The following is a 24,440-nucleotide window of genomic DNA, read 5'->3' on the forward strand; positions in this document are numbered from 1 at the left end:
AAGTATGAAAGCCATTACCAGCAAACTCAGCTGCGCTGGTCACTGCCGTCTTCCTGAATGGGGACCCCGAGACGGGCCACATCAATGGCTAGAGACATTATCAGACATGGCCCAGTCGCGCCCTCAATGGCGCCCATGCATCAAAGCTATTGCTTTCAATGCATAGCTCCTCTTCCACCCCCCCGCTTGACAACCCACTGACAGTGCTAGACTTATGCACCAATTTACCAGCTCGTGCGTGCAATGCACAGCTACTTACCCCCCAATCATCGGTGAACGAAACTGTGGCAGCTACAACCAGTGTACGACCAGTACGCGGTTCTTACAGCTGACAATGATGATGATGAACCAAAACTCGCGAAGACTAATGTTCCCGGCAATCATCTCAAAATGTCCGCCTTGTCTGTCCGCTTGTATACTGTCGTCGTACTTTGATCTGATTTATGGCGTCTCTGCTCAATAAGCTGTTCGGAACAGTAAATCATTAAATCAAATACCCGACCGAGTCCCACAATCTTTACTCAGATTTACAGCAGCTAGCTGTGACCATTTACGTGACAACCCATATGGACGACGGAGATGACCTGAGTTACTGAAGCTGTGCGTGAAGTTGTTTTTGGTTCCGAGAGCAGGACTCTAACTATGATGCTGAAAATTAGACATGAATGAATGGCTTCCCCATACAAATAGTTTGACTGAAGGTCTGCGATGAACAAGTCGTTAAGCGAACCGTCACCTAAGTTCTAACTACCATGTTGGATAGCCAAAAGCGTGTTGACCAGCCTTATCAATTTTTCAACCTAGCCTGATGCACTCCGGGTGTCACAAGGGCATCACTGAACTTCCATTAACTTGTGGTTGAGCTTTTTGTACAACAATGGCCCATACGTTTGTATCATGAAGGACGCGCATCTTCATGGAACCTGCAATTGCGTTCTTCCATTTTGTTCAACTTGACTGCAATAGCTCGTACCATGCTTTTGTTTTTCATTCTCAAGCTTCATTGATGAACTTTTAAGAACAGAGCTATGTTGTTCCGGCTAATCAAAGCTGATTGAAATAGGCTCATTGGGATAGTTACCATATCTTTGTGTGTGCGGCAATCAAGTCTTTGAATTGACGGAACACTACTCATAGGGCTACTGAAAATCAACTTAGTTTGCGAAAATCCTTCGCCGTTTTGTTTTGTTGAATGTGCGATCCACTAACCCCGTCAAAGCGCATGCACAAACCCGTGAAAGTCTTTCAAATTACATCGGCTTTTCACTTCCCCAACACATGAATCACTTGGTGTGGTACAGTCCCGTTAATAAAATACATTCAGACTGCCGACTCTGCGATCCATTTGTGCGGCGCAGTGTTTTGTTCAGATTAAATTAGTCTAGTCGGTTAGTTTACCTTGCACCAGTTTCGCATACTTGCATACATATAAAGTGCGGTCGATGACGTGACCGGCTGCTGATTTCTCAAGAACTCGCTGCGCACAAACTGTGAAAATGGGACCTGGTCTTGCTTAGTGCGTTTTTTGCCAAACATCCCTCACAGTTATGCAGTGGTTGCATTTTTATGCAGTCGAAACTATAGGCAAGGGCACCGTAAGAGTACACAAAGTTTTTTTATGATGGATTACGTTAAAACTGAAACCTCTCATCCAAACAAAGGACTAACTAATTATACTCTTAGTTTTGGGATATTAGTCGCAGGATTCATCGACTCGCTCACTTCAGTCGAATTCTGGTTTCGATTCTGTGATCTAGCTTGTGAATATCACCATCGCACGAGGGATACGGCCGGTCACAACTACAGATATTACCAATTCTAGGTAAAAATGTAACATTAGGTTATTTCAGCTGCGGACGGTCTTGTGCCCTTTCAACTTTTGTTTATAAAACAGCAGTGTTATATGCTTCGAGAACATCTTGAACCACCTAAACTAACTGGATCAAGTGCTTCAGCTAAAAAAACTTATATTAGTTGAAGGTCAGCTTCCGAACAAATCACTTTAAGGGACCGACTGACCGTCTCTTCTGAAAGATGGCTCCTCTGAGAAAGAACCAGCGAAATCAAGAAATATTTTGTTTAAAAGGTCGCTTCTGCATTTGTCGGTGATATTCTATTCTCCACAGTAGGCTATGTTTATTACTGTATATCACCTGAAAGTTCCAAGCCCTATTTCCTGTCTCTGAAATGCTTAATCATTTCCCTGGTTTTGATACTGTGGGTTTCACTGGAGCGCTGTCATTTATTTTTGATTACCGGTGAAAAAGTAGAGTGAATCAAACTTGAAATCTCGAAAACGCGTACTAAATGTTACAGGCCCTTATAGTAAAGATGCATTCGGACTCCGTAAGCTCATTCACAGCATGCTGTTCTTCGTTATATGGATTTACCAGATTGACCTTAATCGGATCGTCCAAGCACGCAGCTGCTCATGGCTGTGCTTGAAATCTAATCACGTCTTCACTGTATCAACTTGTCAGATCCACTATGGCTAGTTAGTCGAATTGTCTAAGTGTTCGCCCGTATGTGGTCGAGGGATCTCCTGATTGGTGAGGAGTATTCGTTTGGGAATACCCCTAGTCCTTCTCACTTGAACAAATAGCATGCGTGCGCTGCGAGATGGTTTTGTTCAGTAAATTGTATTGGTTGAATACAACAGAAAGATAAATCATTGGTAGGTCAGCTAACAATTATTTGTTGTATTCAACACTGGCACTTCCTGTATCTAATCCCTTACGCCTTTCCTGAAGCCATTTCTGTTCTCCGGTTAATGATGGGTTTTCAGAGGTTACTGGTTTTCCTGAACTCTGTGCTTAAGAGAACTAACTAGGTCATCGACGACATTGCCTTCTACATCGTGAAACCATGCACATGTAAGTGCTCTATTATTATCACGTAACCCACCTCTTGTGAGATATTGTCGGAATCATTTTTAAGGTCCAGCAGTTGTTTTGACATGTCATTTGCCGACTTATGCTGTTGTGCTACAATTGGACCTAAGCTTGTATGCAGCCTTTAAAAACGACTAATATTTGTTGCAAGGTGTGTAGTAATCCTAGACAGATCTGAAAATACAGGATATCGTGGACAGTCAGCGAACGGACTTGTCTGCCGCCTGAGTACACAATGCACCCATGTGATTTTGTAACACGGTAGTTATGTTTGCACCTTTGGTGACCAGTTCTGAGAACTTGATGCCGCAAACCTTGGGAATACCGAAACACCCACCAGACAAGGAGATCTGACTAACTGTTGGTCCCGTCGTCCCGCAGTTGGAGCTGAAATCCAAACGAACTCTTCAAGGGACAAGCAAATGTGGTCTCCTCTGAGGGGTGGTGTTCTTAGAGGACGACGTATGTACTTCTGAAGGATCGCAGTGGCAGAACGTAGTACAAACATGAGCAGCGTTGAGAAATCTGCTAGAAGGACGGAACTAAAAGTGAACGATTTGAACATTCAAGCACGTCGAGCACGGTACCTTGATCTGAAAAACTTAATTGTGCTAATCGGATTGGTGTATTTTACCAATCGGCAGATGAGATCGCTGTAGTCCTGTACGTGTTGTGTGGTTCTGTCGCTACAATGACTCATGGACCAAGCTTCTGTTACTGAACACAAAATATGAGCTTCACCGAAATCGCGCGCGGGCTATGGACGTCGCACGCGTCTCATCCTCATCCAGTGGTTTATTAGCAGTCGGATTTACTGCTACTTTCCTGCATTAATCGGAATGCTCGAGAGACTCATATTTCGACCATCTTCAGATAGACCACTTACCCAATGATCTCTTTTGATGCCTATAAGTAAGACCCACATTTGATCTGTGCTGCGATTTTTCGTTATGGCGCAGTGCCTTAGTGATAAGAATTTCTTGAAGAAACCCTTGGCCTCAGCTAACTGAAGTTTATGAGTAGCCTTGGATCTCCGTGTGCCCATTTTCTGTTTTCATGTTATGAATATTCTACACACATTACTATTTGCAGTCTCCTTTCGGGACCACGAGGCTTTTTTTATTTGATTCGAAGTATTCCTCAGGATAGGCTTATTTCCACTAATACGCCCATGAACCCCAAAACAGGAAGATAAATCGAGCCGTTCTTATACATATAGCATCCATGTGCAGCTGAGAATTATGAGACTGCGCCATTTGTTAATCTACTACTTGGTCAAATGAGTTGACCTTGAAAAGCACTAGTTCGCCGTCGTACTATTTAACAACAGTGTACATGTCTCCACTAGCTGTAGACTTAATAATGTATGGCGGTTGCAGGCTCCACTGTGTCCGTCAAAAGGCCTCCCCTATTGGTACCAAATAGCACTACAATACGCTTTGGGCTTAGTTTTGCCTGTACTTTCCATTAGGTTAACGGAAGTTAATGCACGCCTGACGAAACAACTGGAAAGCACCCAGCTGAAGGTGAAGGAACTGCTTCAAGAGAATCTGTGTAAGTTTGCCATAGTTTTTATGGATCATGTTGAGCCTATTTGTCTTGTCGTCTAGACTCCTTAACCATGCCAGCTCAAAAATGAACTGCATATTGAAAGATACCAAAGGAACTAATTATACTGAGGCTGAATCACGATGGTGTGCCATAAGCAGTTGACTTATTGACCTCGATACGTATATGCCAATCGCCACTATTTCGATTGGATACCGCGATTCTTCTCTAAACAACCCTCTAGTTATTATGCACGTGCACAGCAATCTTCCGAAGTTATGACTCAATGAAGAAAGGAAATTTTTGCCCCTCTTCGCGGAGGTAGAGGGCTTATCATTAAGTCTTGGTTGACAGAAGATGCCGTTGTAGGCTGTCCAGGAAAGTGGCCCCTCTTCTAAGGTGTTACTGTCCTGAATCCTGGTCATATGTCGTCACTTTGCTAACAGAAATAGCCTTTCAGAAGACAATTACTGTGTGCGATGCTTTGTATTACTTTGAGGGATGCATTAGTAAACGTTAGCAGCTGTTCTCGTAAGTGTGCACTGACGGGAGGGACACACCAATAAAGCCGTGGTCAGTTCCAATGGTTCGAACTATCATGAGCCCTTGAGTCTCACGTAGTTCGGCACACCCTTGACTGTTCACTCTACTTATGGTGTACACATTCATACTATCAGTGTGTCCGTGGTTATGAGGCGTACTGGGGGCCTGGATTTTTTATGCGTGTTACTAACTAATTGGTCTAGCCTATTGGTTACGTCGCAGTGATCCTTCGTCGATAGGCACCTAGCCATAGTTCACCTGTGGAAGACTATCGTGATCAGCGGAGTAAAATCTTATACGCTTTTTTTGCAGATTTGTTGTACAAACACGATAAACTCGCACACATGGGCTTCAAAACACCATCAAACTCCAAAGTGGGAACTGAAACGTCTTCAAATTCTTGTCCTCCAGCCGGTGTTTGCTTTCGCCGTTCGACTTTCGAGTTTTCACGATCATCTCCCCGCCATCTTCTCATAACCTCAGAGGCTTTTCTGGCTTTATTAGAAACCAATAGTCAGAGCTCCGCATCTTGTTCCGTCACATCCAACAACCAATTTGCTGAACGACGTACTAGCCTGAACCGTAGCGAACTCCCCCCGTCCATGCGCTCGACACCTACTCCATCCATGAATAAAACGTCAAGCACACTCGAGCAAGGAATCCAATGTGATCTGTCATCCTTTGGTTCCTTGCTTTCTTTGCAAAGCACCAGTTCTATCACAGCAGATTGCTCCTGTTCTCCAACTACACAGTCCCTCTGTGGATGTGCTATCGAAAGTGTTCGTTTGCAACGGAAATTATTGCGATGCTCTCATCAGGTAGTAATGCTATCAGCTTACATAGATTTTGTTGTCGTCCGCTTGCTTGTGCAGTTATCTAACCCACTATATCCTTTACATACACGAACAACTGTTACAGAGCTTTGCTAACCATGGCAATAAAACCAGCAATTCTTTTGAAATGAGGCCTATTGTGGGTTGATGGTTGCACAACGGTCCGTCGATCGATATGTACAGTGCTTTTGAGTTCGTCTTGTTGAATCACATACCGCCATATCCGATGACACGCACATTTGAATGCTCATTTCGTCCGAATCGTTTGGACCTTTAATGATTCGTTTCCGCACCAAAGTAGGGCATAGGCGGATAGCATTAACAGTGCACGGAAATGGTCTCATTTATGTCTTGGTTAGATTTTGGATACCAATTAATTGGTGGTTAGCCGCATGCCAAATTCACGATGGCTTGCTAGTTGAGAGGGTAGGGTTAGTATTCTATAGCATGTAAACTACTCATCGCATGTCCAATTATGAGAGCTGCACCTCATTTTGCTTTCATGGAACACGTTCGTTGGATCTAGCACAATCGATCGCATGACACTGAGTAGAAGTTTTCAATGATCACAGGAACTCATCGCCTCGACTGGCCAGCTGAAGAATCCAAGTAGATCGCTCATTCAGTATTTAGTAAATTATCTTTGAATTAATGTTGCTTCGTCTTCCGCACGAATGGTTTTTACAGAGTGTACTTCACTCACGCGCGGAGAAGGAAATACTCTGAGATGTGATGCTCGTGTTCTAATGGATGTATGTTGGTGATCATTATGTATGAATTCAATGGAAGTAGTAGTGACCAACTATCTTATTGGCCGCAGCTTTGAATCATTTCCGTTCGTCACAGTTACTTCCTTAACAAGGATTAGAATGTAAACGGTGCATCTCTAACGTTAGTGTTGGTTCTGCGCCTGTGTTCCCACAATCTTCAGGCGCTGTTTCGAACCCGAAAATGCCGGCAGAATAGGCCGGTTGACAGGCAGAAGCTGGAGTTCATGAACCCTCCCAAATCCTGCAAACAGTATGAAGCCGACAGATAATATTAGTCTGGTGCTGAAGGATGAGTGGCGTTGTGACTTATATACATAGCTGACCGGCCAACAATGACCCAAGGGTAGATTTGCAGCTTCTATCTGGATGATAGTGGGTTCGAATTCTTCCGTTGGTTTGTGACGTGTGCACTGCTTATGACTTGCAGTAATGGTGAAACAATTGTACAACGCTTAGCCGTGCACAATCAATTTACATTTACCAATTTACAGTCCACACTAATTCTGTTCTCCTTATAATCAGTGTCGCTGTATAGCGCACTAATTCATTACTTTTCAGATCTTGTACGTAAACTGAAATTTGGAGTAGTTTGAAAACCAGCTTTTGTAACGGAGGTAAATCTGACGCACCGTTTTTTGATCCCACTTCGTACTTAAGTTTTTTCCGCACTTAGATGGTTCAAGAGTTTCCCCAATAGTTTTAACGGGCCGAATTGATTCCGTTTCTTTTTCTAGCTATACAAGGAAACCAACAGTGTTCGGGACATGAAAATCACCATTGAGGCATATCGGATTGCCTTGGAGAGTCAGTTCAAGAAGAATCGCAGCGTATTTAAGGCGATGGCTGCTCTGATTCCCCACGTGCCGAAAACTACCTATGCCAGTAAGCATTGGTGGTGATATCTTTCCTATGGTGCTCGAAATGTGATCCTGAACTTCGGTCCAAGATGGGATAAATTGTATGACGAATGCGTGTTTCTTTCGGTGTACAACAGTAGTTCCACCCAGATTTGGGTTTATTACCAATGGTTGTTATCAGTATAAATCTTGTCTGACCAGGAGCCCTTATTTGGTCATCCTCTCACACTGTAACTCGACTAGTCAAGTGAACATCTGTATTGAACTCTCCCTTTGATTCCAGAGAACAAGATCTTCAAGTATTATCCAGGGGATCGGTAAAGGTGAAATGCATGATCTTTGCGCCTGGTGAAATAGGTCTAGAGGTCTCTGCGCATGGCGCCAGTTGGTTCACTTTTACGTGGATCACAAATTAAGGAAGTTCGCAGTGCGTGTGGTTCGTATCTTGGAACAGATTACGCCTAAAAGATGTGCGAGAATTAAGCCTGTAAGTGACAACTTGACGTATATGTTGCGTCATTCAAACAGAACACTAGCTTGTCGGTGTCCTTAGCCAGAACGTAAGTTAGCCTACTGGTCAAGGCACCAGCTATTGACTGACAGGTCTAACTCACTCCCCATTTCGGTTGCGACAGCTTAGCAACATCTCAGCCTTTGTGCTTCCTATGTGCTGTAGAGAATCTATACACGAAAATGGTAACACAGCTAAATTTTTACGAACGAATTTGACTGTCCTACTCAATTCCATTAATCCAGACTCTCCTCTCTTCACGTCACTCGTGCATGACTTGCTGGATGTGAACAGCTCGTGTGATACTCCCGCTCCATGGCATTCTCCACTGCCATCACCAGCAGAAGCACTGAATCGGATTCTGGTGTGGTTTTACCAGAATATGAATCGTATCGTCAAACACATGTCAATCTGTAACAGCGCACCAACTCGTTCTGGCAGTATTGACGAGCACCATTCTCCGGAAGATTCGCTGGTGTGCATCGATAATCTAGATTTACGCAAGAAGCGGGGAGTTCGGGCTCATTCCTTCCACGAATCCTCTTCCGATTCTCTGCCGTCAACTCTTCGGTCTTCATCGACTCGGAAGTCCTTGCGGCAGATCACTTTGGGCACACAACGCCAAATTGAATCATATCATGCTCGCGTTCAAAACGCACGCTCCATGATAGAACTACCGACGGAATCGGATAGAAAATCGTCCGTCGATGCGTTCCAAGTACCTCCTATACCCCTGTCAGAATCCAGATCTTCGGATTTGTATAGGAAGAAAAAGCCTGTGAGTCTTTTTCCCTAAAACAGGGCATTCTATATGTATGAACATTTATGGGATCCTAATCCATACATGCCTGCCGTCCACGCTGTCGGCCGTAATTGTAGCGTTCTCTCATCTAGTTTTGGTCTACATTTTTGACAAATTATATTCACCAACGGGGGAAGTTATACCGAAATGGTTTGGATTTCAACTTGCAATAAAAAGAGCCGGTGGCGTCGTAGTAAGTCTTTTGATTACCTTTACCAATGCGCCAGATGTAATTCGTGCCGGTGTCCCAACTTTAGTGATGACAGCGGATGGTGTTGGTGACTGAATCGTCCTTGTCTTTGCAAAAAAGTCCGCGGTCATCCCAACTGCCTTAACCGGTGTTTCGCTATGAAGGACTCAGCAACGTGAGCTCGAAATAGCCTCGCAGTCATGACGCGAAATGCTAACCGGAAGGTCCATGGTTTGAACTCAACCCTGATCTTTTGACCATTGTTTTGCAGACTTATGTAACCGTGAATAACACGGTAGTACCCAGGCCCTCTTACTTCCCTTGAGTTACACGGCTGCTATGCACTGAATAGTTGCCACGGCCAGACCATTACTTTTCTTATTCAGAAATGTACTTTTATCAGCTCGGCATCATTGATGTGACTTACTATTGGGATTCCGTAATTAGATGTAATGTGCCATTTGGTAGTCTGTTTTTAACGCACCTGAGCGCCTCCGAAGCATCATCCGTCGATATTGGCTGAGTTACTGATTTGTTTGCTTATTTATTTGCTGCGAAACGTGGACTTCAAGGAACTATTCGTAATGTTCTGAATTTAGAAGGGACCAGTTCCAGAATTGCGATGTTTCGCTGAATGTGACTTCGTAATCACCCCCAATAGTCTTTCGAAGTCTATCTTTGAATGTATGGTTGTTTCTTTTCCGTTTTTTGGAATCAGTATTTAAAACTGACTCTTTGTAATGTTCGTCCACCTGTCTCTACGCCCGTCCCCATAATCTTGTACAGTACAGTGTAAAATTTTACTTAAATGGGCGTATTTTGATTATTATTACATACAGTGTTGAATGTTACGTTCTTGTCATAATTCAACTAAACTATTGGAGCCAAACGAAAGTGAGCTCAAATTAAGCTTTCGAGAGAATTTCCGGTCTTTCATGACGAAACATGGCTTTGGAAATAGCCGACTTCATTGGCAGTGACTTGTGTGTAAAGGGGGCTAGTGCTAATAACGCTGTTCCCTCACACTAACGGGTCTTGCTGGTTATGTGATGGTTTAATACTGTATCATGTTGAAACATGTCACGTGTTTTCTAAGACACATGATCAGTCAACTTACGATTGCCGAGTTCTACTTGTGAGAGCTGAGCATCTCACGCATAGAACTATATTCCTAGTGAGTTTCTATTCCAGTAGCATAAAACAGCACGAAGAACAGTTTATTGTGATATTTGTACGTTCCACCATTGGATAAATGAAACATTCTCAACAAAGTGAACATCGTATGAATTCAAAAGCAGCTGAAGGCTCTGGAGGCAGAGGTAAGCCCTAGTCATCCTTATCAAGGTGAATCATTCGTACCAAAGGGACGCTTCTATATCTCGGGAAGTTTCAGTCCTACAGCGCACCGTATTTTATGGACGAGAAGTAACGGATTGACCAGAACGTACGTCCTTCCGGTCAACACTAACGAGCAAAGTATTTTGGTAGTTTTCTGTGGGTTTTGTTTTACTACATCTATTGGATTACCAATATCGACACACATTCGGGGTTTGCTCGAATGCTCCTTGTTTCCGTCCCTATTGTACCATTGCGTTACATTCGTAGACATCTGGCATTTGGCATTGGCGCGTTTTTAATGTTGTCCCTCTTATCTGGCTTCTGAGAGTGCCATCCAAACTGTCGAATAGCGTCTTTACCATCCGTCATAGTTACGGTAAAACGAAACCACTATTACATTTGAAATCTTTTAAGGGGTCTTCGAACATGAGTTATGCCGCTAAGCTGTGTGCCCGAGCCCGGTCAGTGGAGGCTCTTCATTCGACGGCTTCCACAGGTGGAACTGCCCTGAGACTCAGGTACCAATCAAATTCATCCATTCTGGGAGAACTTGCATCCAAGGTAAGTGTATTCCATTTCACCATAAGATGACTTTAAAGCCTAACTTAATGTAGAACAACATAGAATGACTACATATCACCTGGCACCTCCCGGCTATTTTTGGTGTCATAGGATAGGTGTATCGATGAAGAATGACTGACAATATCGGGGCTGCTGTCACTAACGATAGTGATGATCCGACATACGAACTGATTAGTTTAACGCTGTTAACAGTCCTTGCTTCCAGTGACTATTTCAGGCCAGTATATGCAAATGCATGAAGGTGTTCCCCAGCCCGGGCGTTGTGTTGTATGTACATAGGTTCACAGGTAATAGGATCAAAAGGATCATACGAAGTGTGTCAGCCAGATGTAGATGTTCAGTTTCCTTGGAAAAGGGCTTCGTGGTACGAGCTCAACCTTGATTACACCTTCCATTTTACCCCGTGCATATAGCATGATAACTCTATACCGAAAGCAGGCGACAGCTAAGGAATTGATTTTTTTAATACTTATGTGCGTCCTTCCTACTTGGTGCAACGTATCCTCATTAGGGTTCAGTGCTAGTTCACATGCTCGAGAAATGCAGAATGGCCTGGTTGGTTTTGCTAGGTGCTATATAGTGACACACATGTACTTCTGCTAATAATACGGTGGAAGACCGAGACTGGTCCTGGCTTCCACTCTTATACAAATAACGCCCCTCAAAAGTCTTTTTATTACTTATGAATGATAAAATTAGGACACTTCCGTTAGAAGACCATTAAACCACATGCCTTCTAGAACGTCATCAAAGGATCGTGTTTGAGTCGGAGCTTGCGCTGATCCCATCGTGAATTTTTCGTCTTTTAAAATGTTGGGATTAGAAAAACTAACCCGATGCAACAGTTTATTGAACCGATACGGCGTCACTGAGGAAACCTCTGGTGACATTGGATTGTAATAGACTGGGTTATAGGATCCGTGCACACACCCCGCACACAAACGTGTCAGTATCATCATCACTGTTCATCCATGTGGTTATAGGTGTGTTCGAAAAATTTTGGACGGAAGCACGGCGCTCCAGGACATGAAGTATGCCACCCCATTCGTTTCGTCAAACGTTGAACCGGAAATGTCATTTTTGCGCCTACTAAAAGTTGCTACTGTGTTTGGGAGGGATCATAATGTAAAATTGGCATCAGTGTTGTGTGTTGAACCAGACAAGTATGAGGCTACTTCGAATTAAGGACCATGGAGTGGGAGTCTTTAAAGCACTTTCCCGGGACTGTTCGTACGGTGCGATCAAACTAGGCTTGATGAAATCAGGTGCCAGCCGGTCAATGCCCCTGTATAGAGCCCCCCGATCATAAACTTTATGACTGCTTTTGATGAAGGACAACAGGAAGCAACGTAGGTGACCAAGATTAACAAACTCACGCATTAAATTGGCTCTATCTAGTCGGTTTACCACCGAATGTCAGTCGTGTATGCGAAGAGCCGGTCACACTTCGAATGCAAGTCGAGCTTATCCATTTTTGGAGAGCTTCGTGCGAAGCTTCAAAGAAACTGTTCAGAAGTAATATCTTTTGATTAGTAGTTTCCGGCAGACCCGATGTTTCACGGGGTAGCTATTTAGTTCGACGCAATGTAAAGGAGAATCTACGAAGTTGCATTGTATGTTTTGCAGATTATGATAATAATGCGGTAGTATAGCATCATCAGGCAATATTTTAGTTTGGGGTTCCCGTTTGTGTTGACTTTAAAAAAGGTATGGAGAAGCATAGGATGTTTAGTGCAATTTTTTGTTTTCGATCTAACAGCTCCATCAGATCGGGTGACTAGGTTTCAAGGCAGACGCAGAACCAGATTAGCAGGATATTTTATTATTATTATTACTCTGTCACGAGTGGACTGGACCTCACCATGGTGTGATGGTTTGTGCACATCAGCGACCCTCCGCGACACTTACAGTCTCTCATATCAGGTTGGTCAGTGGTTAAAGGTTTGACAGACACAGTCTCCAGGTTGGGGGTTGAAACATGTGGTGACTCGTTCCGTAGTAATGGTGATGCATTTGCAATTCTCACCAAGCACCGCTGTCTTGCAGTTAGGTTTTTGAGCCAAACGCTTTCGTTGAGGACCTTAATCGTCCTCCTGTCTAAGTGTGGGCGCCCAGACAGTAGCCCAGCCCACGTTCAACCGTGACACTTACAACTAACAATAATCTCATACCACATCGGCTGTCGCGAGGTGCCATCAGCCGAGTCGCCTTACTGCATGTCTCGCTGCATCAGCAGGGCCGGAAAGTGATGCCCCCTTCTTTCTCTTTCACATAAGCCCAACACTTAGGACTAATGACTCTGTTCGTCCTCCAGCGGTTTTTTTAATATTTGCTCGCCACATGGCGCCGACGTCCACAGGTATCTCGAAATAAATCTTCAAACCTCGACACCCAGTCTATCTGGCCGCGTTCGAACTCTCTATCAAACAGGATAACAAGCTGCTCTTGCACTCACACTGGACTCGCTTGGCATTGATGTGTGCTGTGTCTCAGAAACGAGAATTCAAGATACAAGCACAGTGATTAAGCCAACCGCTCCGTCAGTCTCCACTTGCTTCCGGCTGCCCACCTTTGGTGATCTAGAGGCTGCCGCGGCGGGATGTGCAGGGGTTGGTATGATGCTAAGTCACCGGGTGAAAGTATCTTTACTTGACCGGATACCTGTTGATTGTCGTCTGTGCGCGGTTCGTCTGGCAATGTCTGTGAAGGAGCCTCACAAGCGGGAAGTTGATCGATGTCTTTTTATCGTGTCTGCTTACGTCCCAATTGACTGTAGCTACAGTTTTTATGACGCCCTGAATGCCGTGTTATGGGACCTGAAAGCATAGATGTCGTTGTGGTTGCCGGAGATAAGAATGCATAAGTGAGCAGGCTTACCCCATCTGCGACCCATTTTGGAGTTTGACATGGATTGGACACGGTACGTACGCACTGGACATCAGACCGAACGGTGATACCGCTTAAATCTCGGAGAATGATCCCAGCTGGTCCCGAAGATAACCCGGTGCGAAGAGTTATCAGACATCAAGTGAAAGTAAGTGTGCGAGCCGACCGTGAAGTATGGTGGACACAGAGAGCCAAAGAAATGGAAGAGGCCCATAAATTTGGTAATGCCCGACGATTGTTTCAGTTGGTCCGTTCGACCGGTCTCCGGAAACCAACTGTAGGCAATACCATCAAGGATCGGAATGGTGTGAACATCTCGAATATAGCAGAACTCCTTGACCGATGAACCGAATACTTCTAACAACGACTATTTTGGTCACCAGCGGGTATCCATCTGGAGTCCACGAGTGACGTAGAACTCTGGACGGTAAACGCGGAACCGCGGGTGGCCTCGGAGGTTCATGACTGCATATGTTCTCTTAGGCGCCACCGAGCCTCTGGTCCGGATGACCTCCCACCCACATTATTCAAAGATGAGGGTGAAGTCCTCAGTCATCGTTTGTCTGATCCGTTTGTTTGCATTTTGTCTAAGGAGCCTATCCCAAACAACTGAGGAGAGTCGGTGATAGTGCCCATTTTCACAAAAGGGGTTCGTAGTGAGTGCGGTAACCACAGGTTGATCACCTTGATCCCGATCGTAACGAAACTGTTGGCACCAATTTGGCTTCGCCGCCTTATAGTGGTTGGTGAGATACTGGCTCGAGATCAGCAAGCGAGGTTCCGGCCTGGCGTGGGTTACGTTGACCAATCTTCACACTTCGTCAGGTACTACGATTCTAGTATTCCTGGATTTCCGAGGCGCATTCGACTCGATTGATCGGTCTTTTCTTTACACGCTTGCCCACCGAGGAATGTCCCAGAATTTCGCGAACATAATAAGCTCCTTATATTCTCAGACTTCCGGACACGTGAGAGTATACAGTGAGCTCCCCAAAAGCTTCCGTACACAAAGCGGTGTTCGTCAGGGATGCCCACTCTCTCCATTCCTTTTTAACTTTGTGATCGGTAAAATCATGAGACGAACGCTGGAAGGACTCCAAAACCCTGGTGTTCAAATAGCCTGTGAAGAAAACCTCGTCGATCTGGAGTACGCAGACGACATCGTTCTCATCTTCGAAGAGGAGAAGGCGCAGTTGTTTTAGGTATGCACTTTGCACCCACAAAGTATAAGGTTATGCTCGTGAATGTGCAGTCACTGAACATGCCACTTACAATCCAGGTAGAGGTACTGGAAGTTGTGGAGCGTTTTACGTATCTTGGAAGTTGTATTAGTTCTAATTGTAGTGTGACAGACGAGGTGAACGCACGAATCTGCAAGGCTCGGGCCGCATTTGCTAACTTGAGATACCTATGGCGTCAGAATGGTTTATCCCTGAATCTGAAGGGATGTGTGTATCAAGCTACAGTGCTGGCTGTTTTATTGTACGACTGAGACTTGGCCTATTTGAGCATCGGGACTGAGACGTCTTCAGGTGGTCGACAATCGTTGTCTCAGTACCATAGCTCGTGTGGGGTGGTGTCGGCGAATCCGTGACGAGGCAATTAGAAAGCGAGTTTTCGGTTGTGCGGCGGGTACTTCCAGCGGAAGAAGCTGCGTTGGTTGGGACATATGTTGCGTATGTTTATCCATAATTTTCCGAAGAGAGTGCTGTTTCCCATGCCCAACTCAGAGTGGCGTAAACAGAGAGGTGACCAACCCTTGACTTGGCAGAGGAGTATGAAGGAGATCACGAAAGGCTTGGGTGCTGTCGGTGCTACTCGCCTTCCAGGATGGGGACCGCGTGATCCTTACTGTGGCTGGTTGGAGACACTACAAGATGTGGCTGCCAACCGACGTCAGTGGCGTTGTTGTTGTTGTCAGTTTCTATCCAGATTGCCTGAGTGAATGTCTGCAGGTGTAGGTACCCCGGAATGATTGTGGTAATCTAGCACCAAGTTCCTTCCCCGTCTACCTCTACTCTTTTCTTTACAATAAGGGTTTCAAATAAATCATGGTTGTACGGCAGTGAAGCATCGGTGTTGAACACTGATGTCATGCTGTCGAATATTATTATTACTCCGGAGGGCCGTCCTCAGTACAGGTTACCACTTTACTTAGCCCCATGAGGTCTTTTCAGCAGTGGACTTTCTGCGGTCACCCACATGAGATAGGCACTCAAATATATGCAACCGTGTGTGCAGCACAGGTAACTCCACATTCCTCGCTGTTTGTCACAGGTGTTCTACTGTCTGGAACATCGCTTGAAAACAACTTCATCTCCCTACTTCCAGAGGATATTTCACTAGAAGTTTTTGTGCTATGCGGATGCCTAATTAGTTAGCAAACAAGGAGGGGAAAACATTGCATGAAGTCATTGCAAAGTGGTTTACAATGGAGACTTGTGATAACCCATTACTAGCCCCTGAAGAAGGGAATTCAACCTGCAGTGGTTACATGGTGATTACCGCCTTTGTATAGGCAGTTTTTATTCCTTCAAATATACACATGTCCTCCACTTAGGACACTTCTAACTGGAGACCACTTTCGGCCAGCCTCTGGAGTGGTAGTTTCAGAGGGCCACAATTTATCTTCACGTCCTTTTTAAACAGACTGCTCTTTGGTCTCTATAGTGGTCTCCAGATGCATAAATGTGCATGGAAAAATGCCTAGACCTAAATCCATTTACAGGATTTACAAGTATAGTCTATGACAACTGTAGTAATGTGAAACCGAGAAAATTGTTTTGTTACAGTTGCAGCCGTCGTACTGGTGATTTTCAGGTGGTATCAGAATATAACACAGTTTTGCGCGTGGAATCGGTATCTTGACCGTTTGGTGAAGAGGGTTTTACGCCACAATGACATTCAAAGTGACCTCATTTGGGAGGCGTCTGATGTCGGGATCTCATGAGAGGGTCTCCGTGACTGTCTGCACATGCTGAGTGATACTCAGCTATTTCTCAAGATTTCGATCACATACCTCTGTACACTGCTGGTATGTTGTAACCACGTCTCTGTGCGGCTGTCTGGCGTACTGCAAACAGGATTACAACTCCTATATCGGTCATTGAGTTTCCTACTCTGCCTTCCATGGTACATCAAAAGATAAAGCAGACTGACAGCCTCTTATGGAGACAAAGATCTATTAAAAGTATTCATAGGGTTATCCCGGAAGGTTCCACAAGCTCACGCCAGAATCTTCTTGAAGGGCAAGAAAAGCCAAGCTATAAGTCCTGGTTGGCTGACGTTCTGGTCAATCAAAGTATACCTTCGTTCGGTCCGTAGCCCGCACGTGACACATCCGTCTCAGTGACGTGGCCTTCGGCTGACCTTCAAACATACTCCTACTTTCCTGAGGTGATCTTTCCTGTTGTTAAGTCGCTTAGTAAACCCTTTTGTTTAACATCTTGGTTATGTATTTGAGTGGGATAAACTATATCGATTAGTTTTGACCTAAACCATCTTTGTGTTTGTTGTATTTTTCATCATTGTTTTGGGTGTCATTGGTTCCTTTTTAGCGGTTTCCACATAAAAAATAGCTATGAAGCTAACCTTTCACCATGTTCGGTTATATTTTTTAATAAGTCGTTTTACTGAGGAAGGATATGATAATAAGGAGTTGCGATTCCCTACCTGATTGACTGGTGTGCGCTACGGGTATGGCTAGACCAACGGATTCCAACACACCGTGAGTTTGCAAATCCGGTGTGGACCCCAGCGATTGAGACTGAACTCGCAAAGGCCCACTGAGATCCATCAGCAAGTCTAGGCATAATAGCTCGTTAGTGGACATCATCTCCGCCTTGAAAGAAGAGAAACTGGTGTTGTTCCCTCAATTTTTAGTGTCATACTGCTATTTCCTCGCGCAATTTCCTGCATGAGGAATGGATATTGATATGGTATAAACTGGTGTTCATACGAATGTACTGCACTCACTTGATCTTTCACTTCTTCCATCAGACTAACGAGCTCGCTGAACTTCTGCTGGACCACCAACTCATAAGCCACATTTCCAGAAAGGCCATGTGATTATTCAAAGTTGCCAACTTCTGTCGACTGTGATACAGATTTTCATTATCATTCAAAGCGCCTGCGCTTCATTAACTTTCATCTTTTATTTCCTCCACTGATTTTCATGATTTATACCACCCAGCCTGCACATATAACTGCCGAACATATCACTGTCCTTGTTTTTAATTCCCACTGGTACTGGAAAAGTTTATTATATCATTATCTCGTCCGTATTCTTTGCAAATGTGGTTAGGTGGTTTTCAGGTAGGAGTCAATCCGGGCAAATCTGAATATGTCTTAAGCATCTTTGGTCATGCAAAGCGCATTACTTGAGGTCAAATGCTGGACACTCCTAGGTAGCGACGGATGGTCCCCGAAGTCGTTTAAATGTATAAGATGCAAACAGAGAAGGCAATCGGGTTGCAATGGCCTGCAAATACAAAAACGGGCCTGATTCTTTGATGCACAAGCAACTAGAAATTCTCCCACAGAATATAGAAAAATGACCAGGATTTGCCTAGATAGTCATTGTAATGAGGGTCGTTTCATAAGAAAACCTCGCAACCCAACTCGAATGCACCTTGACTTTGTCCCATTCTCACCCGTCCGGACGTCTTCAAGACGTCTGCAAGTAATCTGCCAGTCTTGGCCAACAGATCAACAATTACCTGATCACTACCAAAGTGGACAAATACTACTTTGCGCTTCCCACGAGTTTTTGTGGCAAATGACTCAGGACTTTTGGATAAGGAGAATACCTCACTGCCTTCTGCCACTAACCAGTACTGAGCCCGATTGTTCAAAAACTGGGATGGGTCATAAGTTGTCATGCTGTCTATTCCTGGAGCAAAATCTACACAAACAAACCGTGTTACATCTAGAGAATCTAACACCATCAACCCGTCGGATTTTTAGTTCGGGTCATAGCTGGATTTCTGAGACTCATTTACCGAGAGAAGTCTCAATGGAGTCCAAGGTATTTGATACAATGTCGGTATTTTTCACCATAACACCCAGAATACGGACTGTGAAGCTATTCACTACATCTTCATTTTCTTCGAGAATTAGTTTTATGTTAGGGTTTCAAAGAATCTTGTTCGGTTGCCTCTAGGATCAACAAGAATTCCAAGATAGTGCTAACTTTAGGTCCGGAGACCGCTTATCATGATAGGGAACTGTATGTGAACTACAGTACATGGACGGATTCAGCCTGAGAAGTCACACTGTCCCAGAAACGTATTCGGATACGGGTGTACTTCGGGCTATCAACTGTGCTTCGTTGCTGTGTCTATGTTCTATTTGCGTATTGATTTATCGAGCGTTTCCTCGTGCCATAAGACCTAAAGCCATAATCGTTCGGTGCCCATCCGTCTGTTCCACCACGTGACTGAATCTTGTTCGCTATTGCTTGCCGTGATTCACTAGTGAATCACGCGATTTGAAGCTGCTACAGTCTAACAGTTCATCCTAGTTGCTATGACTTTTGTCATCCACGCACGCATGTCCCTGATATCACCTTTGTTTGCCTATCAATCCAATTTATTCAACTCCATGGGCCGGGAATTGACCAACTAGCCAACCAACATGTTTAATCACCCGAGGAGCCGATCGCAATCAAAAGTTACCCTTCTACCAAAGCATTGCTCAATGCCTTCACCAAGACGCACCGCTAAACAATCTCCTGCTCACAGATGATGTCACCTCGGTGAATGATAAAATGTTTGCAACCAAATTGCCAAGCTAAGCGAATTTATGTAGGCACGTTGTATTCCTAGACAGGAGGAGAACTGGGAAAACGTTTCAAACAGAAGTTTATGTCGCAACATTCGACTGTGGGTAGATAAACAACGCTGTGGCTACCGCTCACATAGACACTCATCTTCATTTGCGTTTGATGTTTCATTCATGATTTTCAAAATAATTTAAAACGGGTTTGAGTTCACTTCTGGAACGAAGTTCGGAATTGAGGAGTCTAAATATCATCATAGACCAGGAAATTCTGCTGATCGCCTCAACACAACTTTCACCTTGACTGGTGAGCAACAGGTACCTGCATAATTCTGGAGACGACCAGCGCGCCCAGTTTTCCGGGGGTATGTAAATAAACAGGTCCTGGAAACGCCAGTGGTTTGGGCAAGTAGCCATTAAAGTTATGCCAGACAAAAGTGAAAATTGACATGAAAGTTTTCGAGATTTCCTGATATTGCGCTTCATTTCGTTGTGATTTTTAATAAGCTGTTTGTCGTTCAGGTAAGTGTGTACTTCTTGTGTTCTGGACGTTCATTTCTTGAGTAGGTTTTCTGCAAAAGTTGTCGCAGTCGCGATTATAACAAAGTGAATCATGTTTCGGTAATAAGAATCAAACCAGCTTATTGCATCAGGACGCTCAACACTAGAATGACACGCATGAGAATTCTGTTGCACGGCGAACCGCTCTTAAATTCGAATTCAGAAGGATCATACGGAATTTACACTATAACGGACTTCTAGTTATCCATGAACCACTTACTTCCTTCAAAAGTATATCCTTGATTTCTTATACGCGCTTTTTGTGCACAATATACCTCCGAACTACAAAGCAACTACATAAATGGAGCTTTGTAAAGGTTGAAGAGTTCGCCTGATGGTTAAATTTCAAGCTCATCCATAGCCTCTGTAGCAGCGGTTCTCAACCGTGCTTTTCCAGGCCTCTTTCACCGTTTCACCAGTCACTGCGGCTTTTTCAACGAAAGGCTGGTACGGATTAGGTGGCACGTTACACTGGAATGAGTTTGCATCGATAATACACCCGAAACACTTGATGGTGTCAGAAACGGTGATAGAAACGGTTTGTTTTGAGGCTTATTTTTGTTTTGCAGAAGTTTCCAGGCTGAAGGATACCAAAGCCTGAATGCATGGTGCGAACAGTTCTGGATAATCAAAATGGCATTCCGTTTGTGAATTTTTAACTTAAATTTTGTTGATTCCAAACGGTTGGCCTTGATCATTGCGGCTGAAATTGACTGCAATAATCGTATTTGATGGGGGATATCAGGGAAGTAAATCTCACGGATTTCAGTGGACTTAAACGTACGCTCTTGTTAAAATCTCATCAGGGTTTCTTTACGAGCACCACAGAGCATTAGTAACATGTTTAGTTTTGCTTGCGCAGCCCTTTCGGTCGTCAAAAACCGACTGCTTTCCAAGTAGGAATACGAGATACCGCATGCTTCTTCCTCTGAACTGTCGGTACAAAATGGGACGGTCAGCGCCAATACAGTGAAGGAGACATTTTGGGCAGTAAAAGTTTATCGACTTCATTTGGTTGAAACCGAAGGTCAGTCATTCGGTTCGCATAGCTAATTTTGGGAAACCCCTTCTTCAGAATTTCTTGTACCGCCGCTGCATAACACTCACTGTTTTAGTTCCTCTCAGCAGTTCCAAAGAGGTGTACAGCTTGAGAAGAAGAGATCAAAAACTGATATACCTGATTTGGGGTTTGCGAAATCCTCTTCAGTTGATTGGCAGAATTTCAGGACGGGAAGTAATTCGTACCTCAGTTTCTAAAGATCATCCCCGGTGCAGCTTGTTCATTTCACACATGATCGTCTATCGGCATGTGATGATTTCGGTTAAACTTTGTTTTGTAGCCAATAAAGACTAATGCACAACACAGACAGTGAATTCTTTCCAGCACAATGAATAAACGTTTGCGCATCATTACAGCCAAATCGAGCTTGATTGTAGCTTACAAGGGAGTGAGAATGCTGATGTGTTTTCATTGTATGAACGCCATACTCAGATTTACGAGCTATCCATCCCTTACCCATAGGGGTTAATTGATTTCGAGACTAAGTAGCAGTTTTCTGAGGTTCTCCTCGAACCCCGCACTCAATTCAAAAACTCAGGGTAATTAACCGAGGTGCCTGGAAATAAAATAGATGAAACAATGCATCCTTGGATACAGAAATATAATGTTTAGATTTTAGGGACACCCTCTGGCACGGTAAATCATCTGACATATTCACCCCTTGGTTGGTAGGACATAGTACACAGAACAGAACAAGGCAGTTTCGTAATTTTACTAGCCTTCAGTTGCTTTGACCAGTGCCAGATTAAATTCAAAAGGACCATAATCCAGACACCCCAGCAGGAGGTTTGGTACATGTTTGCTTCAAACCTAGTCGTACAAACTCACCATTTCCTCTTAGCAATATATGTGAGCGCTGCTTTTAACCTCTTAAAATTGAATAGCGTAAGTAAGCAACCTTGTGGGTAGTTTTCTTTGTGAAAATATACTGCTATATCTCGAATATCGTGCCAACTGAATCATGAGGCGGCTTGTGCGCAGCACATTCAGTTGGAGGACATCATAAACGAGAGATTCAATTGAGTTTCCCGTGAAAACCAAATTGATTTGCAAATGGGTGTTAGTTTGTATCTCGCTCTATCCGTGCTTTCGTTGATGACTCAATAAAATATACACAGCTTTGAACACCCTGACAAGTTTGATCCTGTAAGAAGCAGAGTTTGTTTATGATCTCATACAGCAAGCTTTCAGAGGCTCGAAAAATTCTTGTATTTGCAAAATTCACTGCAGAGCAAATGCTGAACTTGTAAGCCTGCCGTAGAAGTTCCAGTGAGATACTATTGGAGAAAATCCTCTCTGAAATGTTCTAAACAGCCTGACAGGTACAAAGTAATTACTGAGTAAAATTAGGGCGAAGAATAAGGCTAAAGCGTGACAAGTATTCCCAGCCAGGTAGCTCTGAGGCTTTCCTCTTTTTAGATCGCATTCATTCGGTTGTGCTTAGGCAGTCACACGGCATATAATAAATTTTTCTGTCATATGGCAACAAAGAAGAATTCCTCAGAGAGAATTGCAGACACAAGCGCTGATTCATGCCCAGAAGCCAGCACATAAATTTTCTTTCCAGTGAACGTAACAGATGCATAGATTGCCTCTGTGTTGCTCGGCATGTGTAAAATAACAATCTGGATTTATTGTTTGACACGATATTTTTCATCACGCATTCCTGCGTGTGATGAAACTATCGTCTAACAGAACATGGAATGAAAACCATTCTTAATAAGCCTTAAGCTTACTCTACTAACAGGATAGCACTTTGTTATGAGAGAGCTTGGTAAACTTGTGGAGTATNCGTGTGATGATCGTCTAACAGAACATGGAATGAAAACCATTCTTAATAAGCCTTAAGCTTACTCTACTAACAGGATAGCACTTTGTTATGAGAGAGCTTGGTAAACTTGTGGAGTATTTTGCTTACATTTTGAAGTACCAGAAGCTGATCAAACAGTGGGCTTTTTTCGCAACCACAGAGATTTAACTCACAATGGTTGTCCACGCCTCGTGGAACAGAACACGGAAGATAATATGAACCGAAGTAATCTGGCAGTAAACTCATTCTTCCGAGCGGTAATCACGAGCCTATCATTTTAAAATACACCTAGAAATTTTGGAATAATAGCGTCTGATTCTATGCCACAAAGAAGTGGCCAGATATGTTTGTACTTCTGAAGACATTTCTCCCCAACGCGATTTCCGATAACCTGAATGCCCCTGATTCCGGCAGCATCACCAGCAATGAGATCAAAATATGCTGGTTTCGATTGACCAAATTTCTAGAACACGGCGTGGTGGTTGATTCTTCTGAGGTGCTCTAAAAGAGCGCAGTCAAGATTTCTACTCTCAGTTGTCCGCCCCCAAGTAGATGTCTAAATACTATCATATGTGGACCAAAATATTTTTGCTGTCATTTTGGCTTCCAGTTATATCATTCCTCATCCCAGTTTGCACCCTATTCATTTTTTCGCATAAATGTATAACACAAGGAAGGTCTGGAGGTTTCTCCTCTCAGTTGAGTCGTAGCTTATCTGTTTTAAATGTGCGTCACAAAACTTTTACTCATTATCAGTCCCTTGTATTCGCTAACATTGCACGCTTCGCCTGTTAAATTTACTTTTACATCCTATCCATTTGTATGAATTCATTTCACTATAAATAATTGTAACATAAAAAAACCATGCTTGTTGCATCTGGTTGTTGGAAAATTTCCTTTTTAAACGATTCGTGCGTCATATTCAAAGCGGCTATTTCTATTAATGACAAGAGTCCCGCTTCAAAGCGCGTAGACAACCAGCTCCTTCACAAATGTCTGGGGCGTCAGTTGGTGATAATTTAGCTTAATATCGGTTTTTCTGCTTACTTGCGAGCTTCTTGTACCTCCCAATTACAACAATGATTAAACAGAAACCTTTGTGAATATGCCATACGTAGCAACAATTGTAACGTCATTAATGACCTTATAGGCCTCTTTTTCCCGCACTGTGCTACAATGTGTAGAATAGAACCTGCTGCTACCGGTCACCAGGAATTATGAGGAAACTCTAATGAACAGGTTATGTTACGCCTAATGTCATGGTAGTGTGCAAGCAAGCAAGGCCAGCAGCAACTAGAAACTTTGGGCCTCCAGTTTTTTCTAAGCTAGGTAATATGGTCGTGAAGGTTTTGTCAACAAACAGAATGATTTAACAGTTAACAGTACAGTAAGGAGACGAAAATTTTAGTATGGCACCATCAAAGCATTAGGCAGTGGTTATCGCCATGATTCGTGATGAAGCACTTGGATTCCGGCTTCT

The 24,440-nt window shown here is 43.7% G+C and overlaps 1 protein-coding gene across 1 annotated transcript in view; it reads left to right on the forward strand.

The window, feature by feature from the left end:
- The window catches only part of T265_14116 (hypothetical protein), a gene marked incomplete at both ends in the record, with an annotated part of 27,366 nt that extends 9,343 nt beyond the window's left edge, over window positions 1–18,023 (forward strand). Inside the window, 6 exons of the mRNA XM_009172107.1 lie at window positions 4,363–4,445; window positions 5,295–5,761; window positions 7,320–7,467; window positions 8,199–8,731; window positions 10,698–10,844; window positions 17,751–18,023. Of these exons, the coding sequence (XP_009170371.1) occupies window positions 4,363–4,445; window positions 5,295–5,761; window positions 7,320–7,467; window positions 8,199–8,731; window positions 10,698–10,844; window positions 17,751–17,819 (1,447 nt within the window). The remainder of the gene's footprint in view (window positions 1–4,362; window positions 4,446–5,294; window positions 5,762–7,319; window positions 7,468–8,198; window positions 8,732–10,697; window positions 10,845–17,750) is intronic.
- Between the last annotated feature and the right edge of the window lie 6,417 nt (window positions 18,024–24,440).

The sequence above is a fragment of the Opisthorchis viverrini genome, assembly GCF_000715545.1.
Source record: "Opisthorchis viverrini unplaced genomic scaffold opera_v5_146, whole genome shotgun sequence".
NCBI classification, from domain to species: Eukaryota; Metazoa; Platyhelminthes; class Trematoda; order Opisthorchiida; family Opisthorchiidae; genus Opisthorchis; species Opisthorchis viverrini.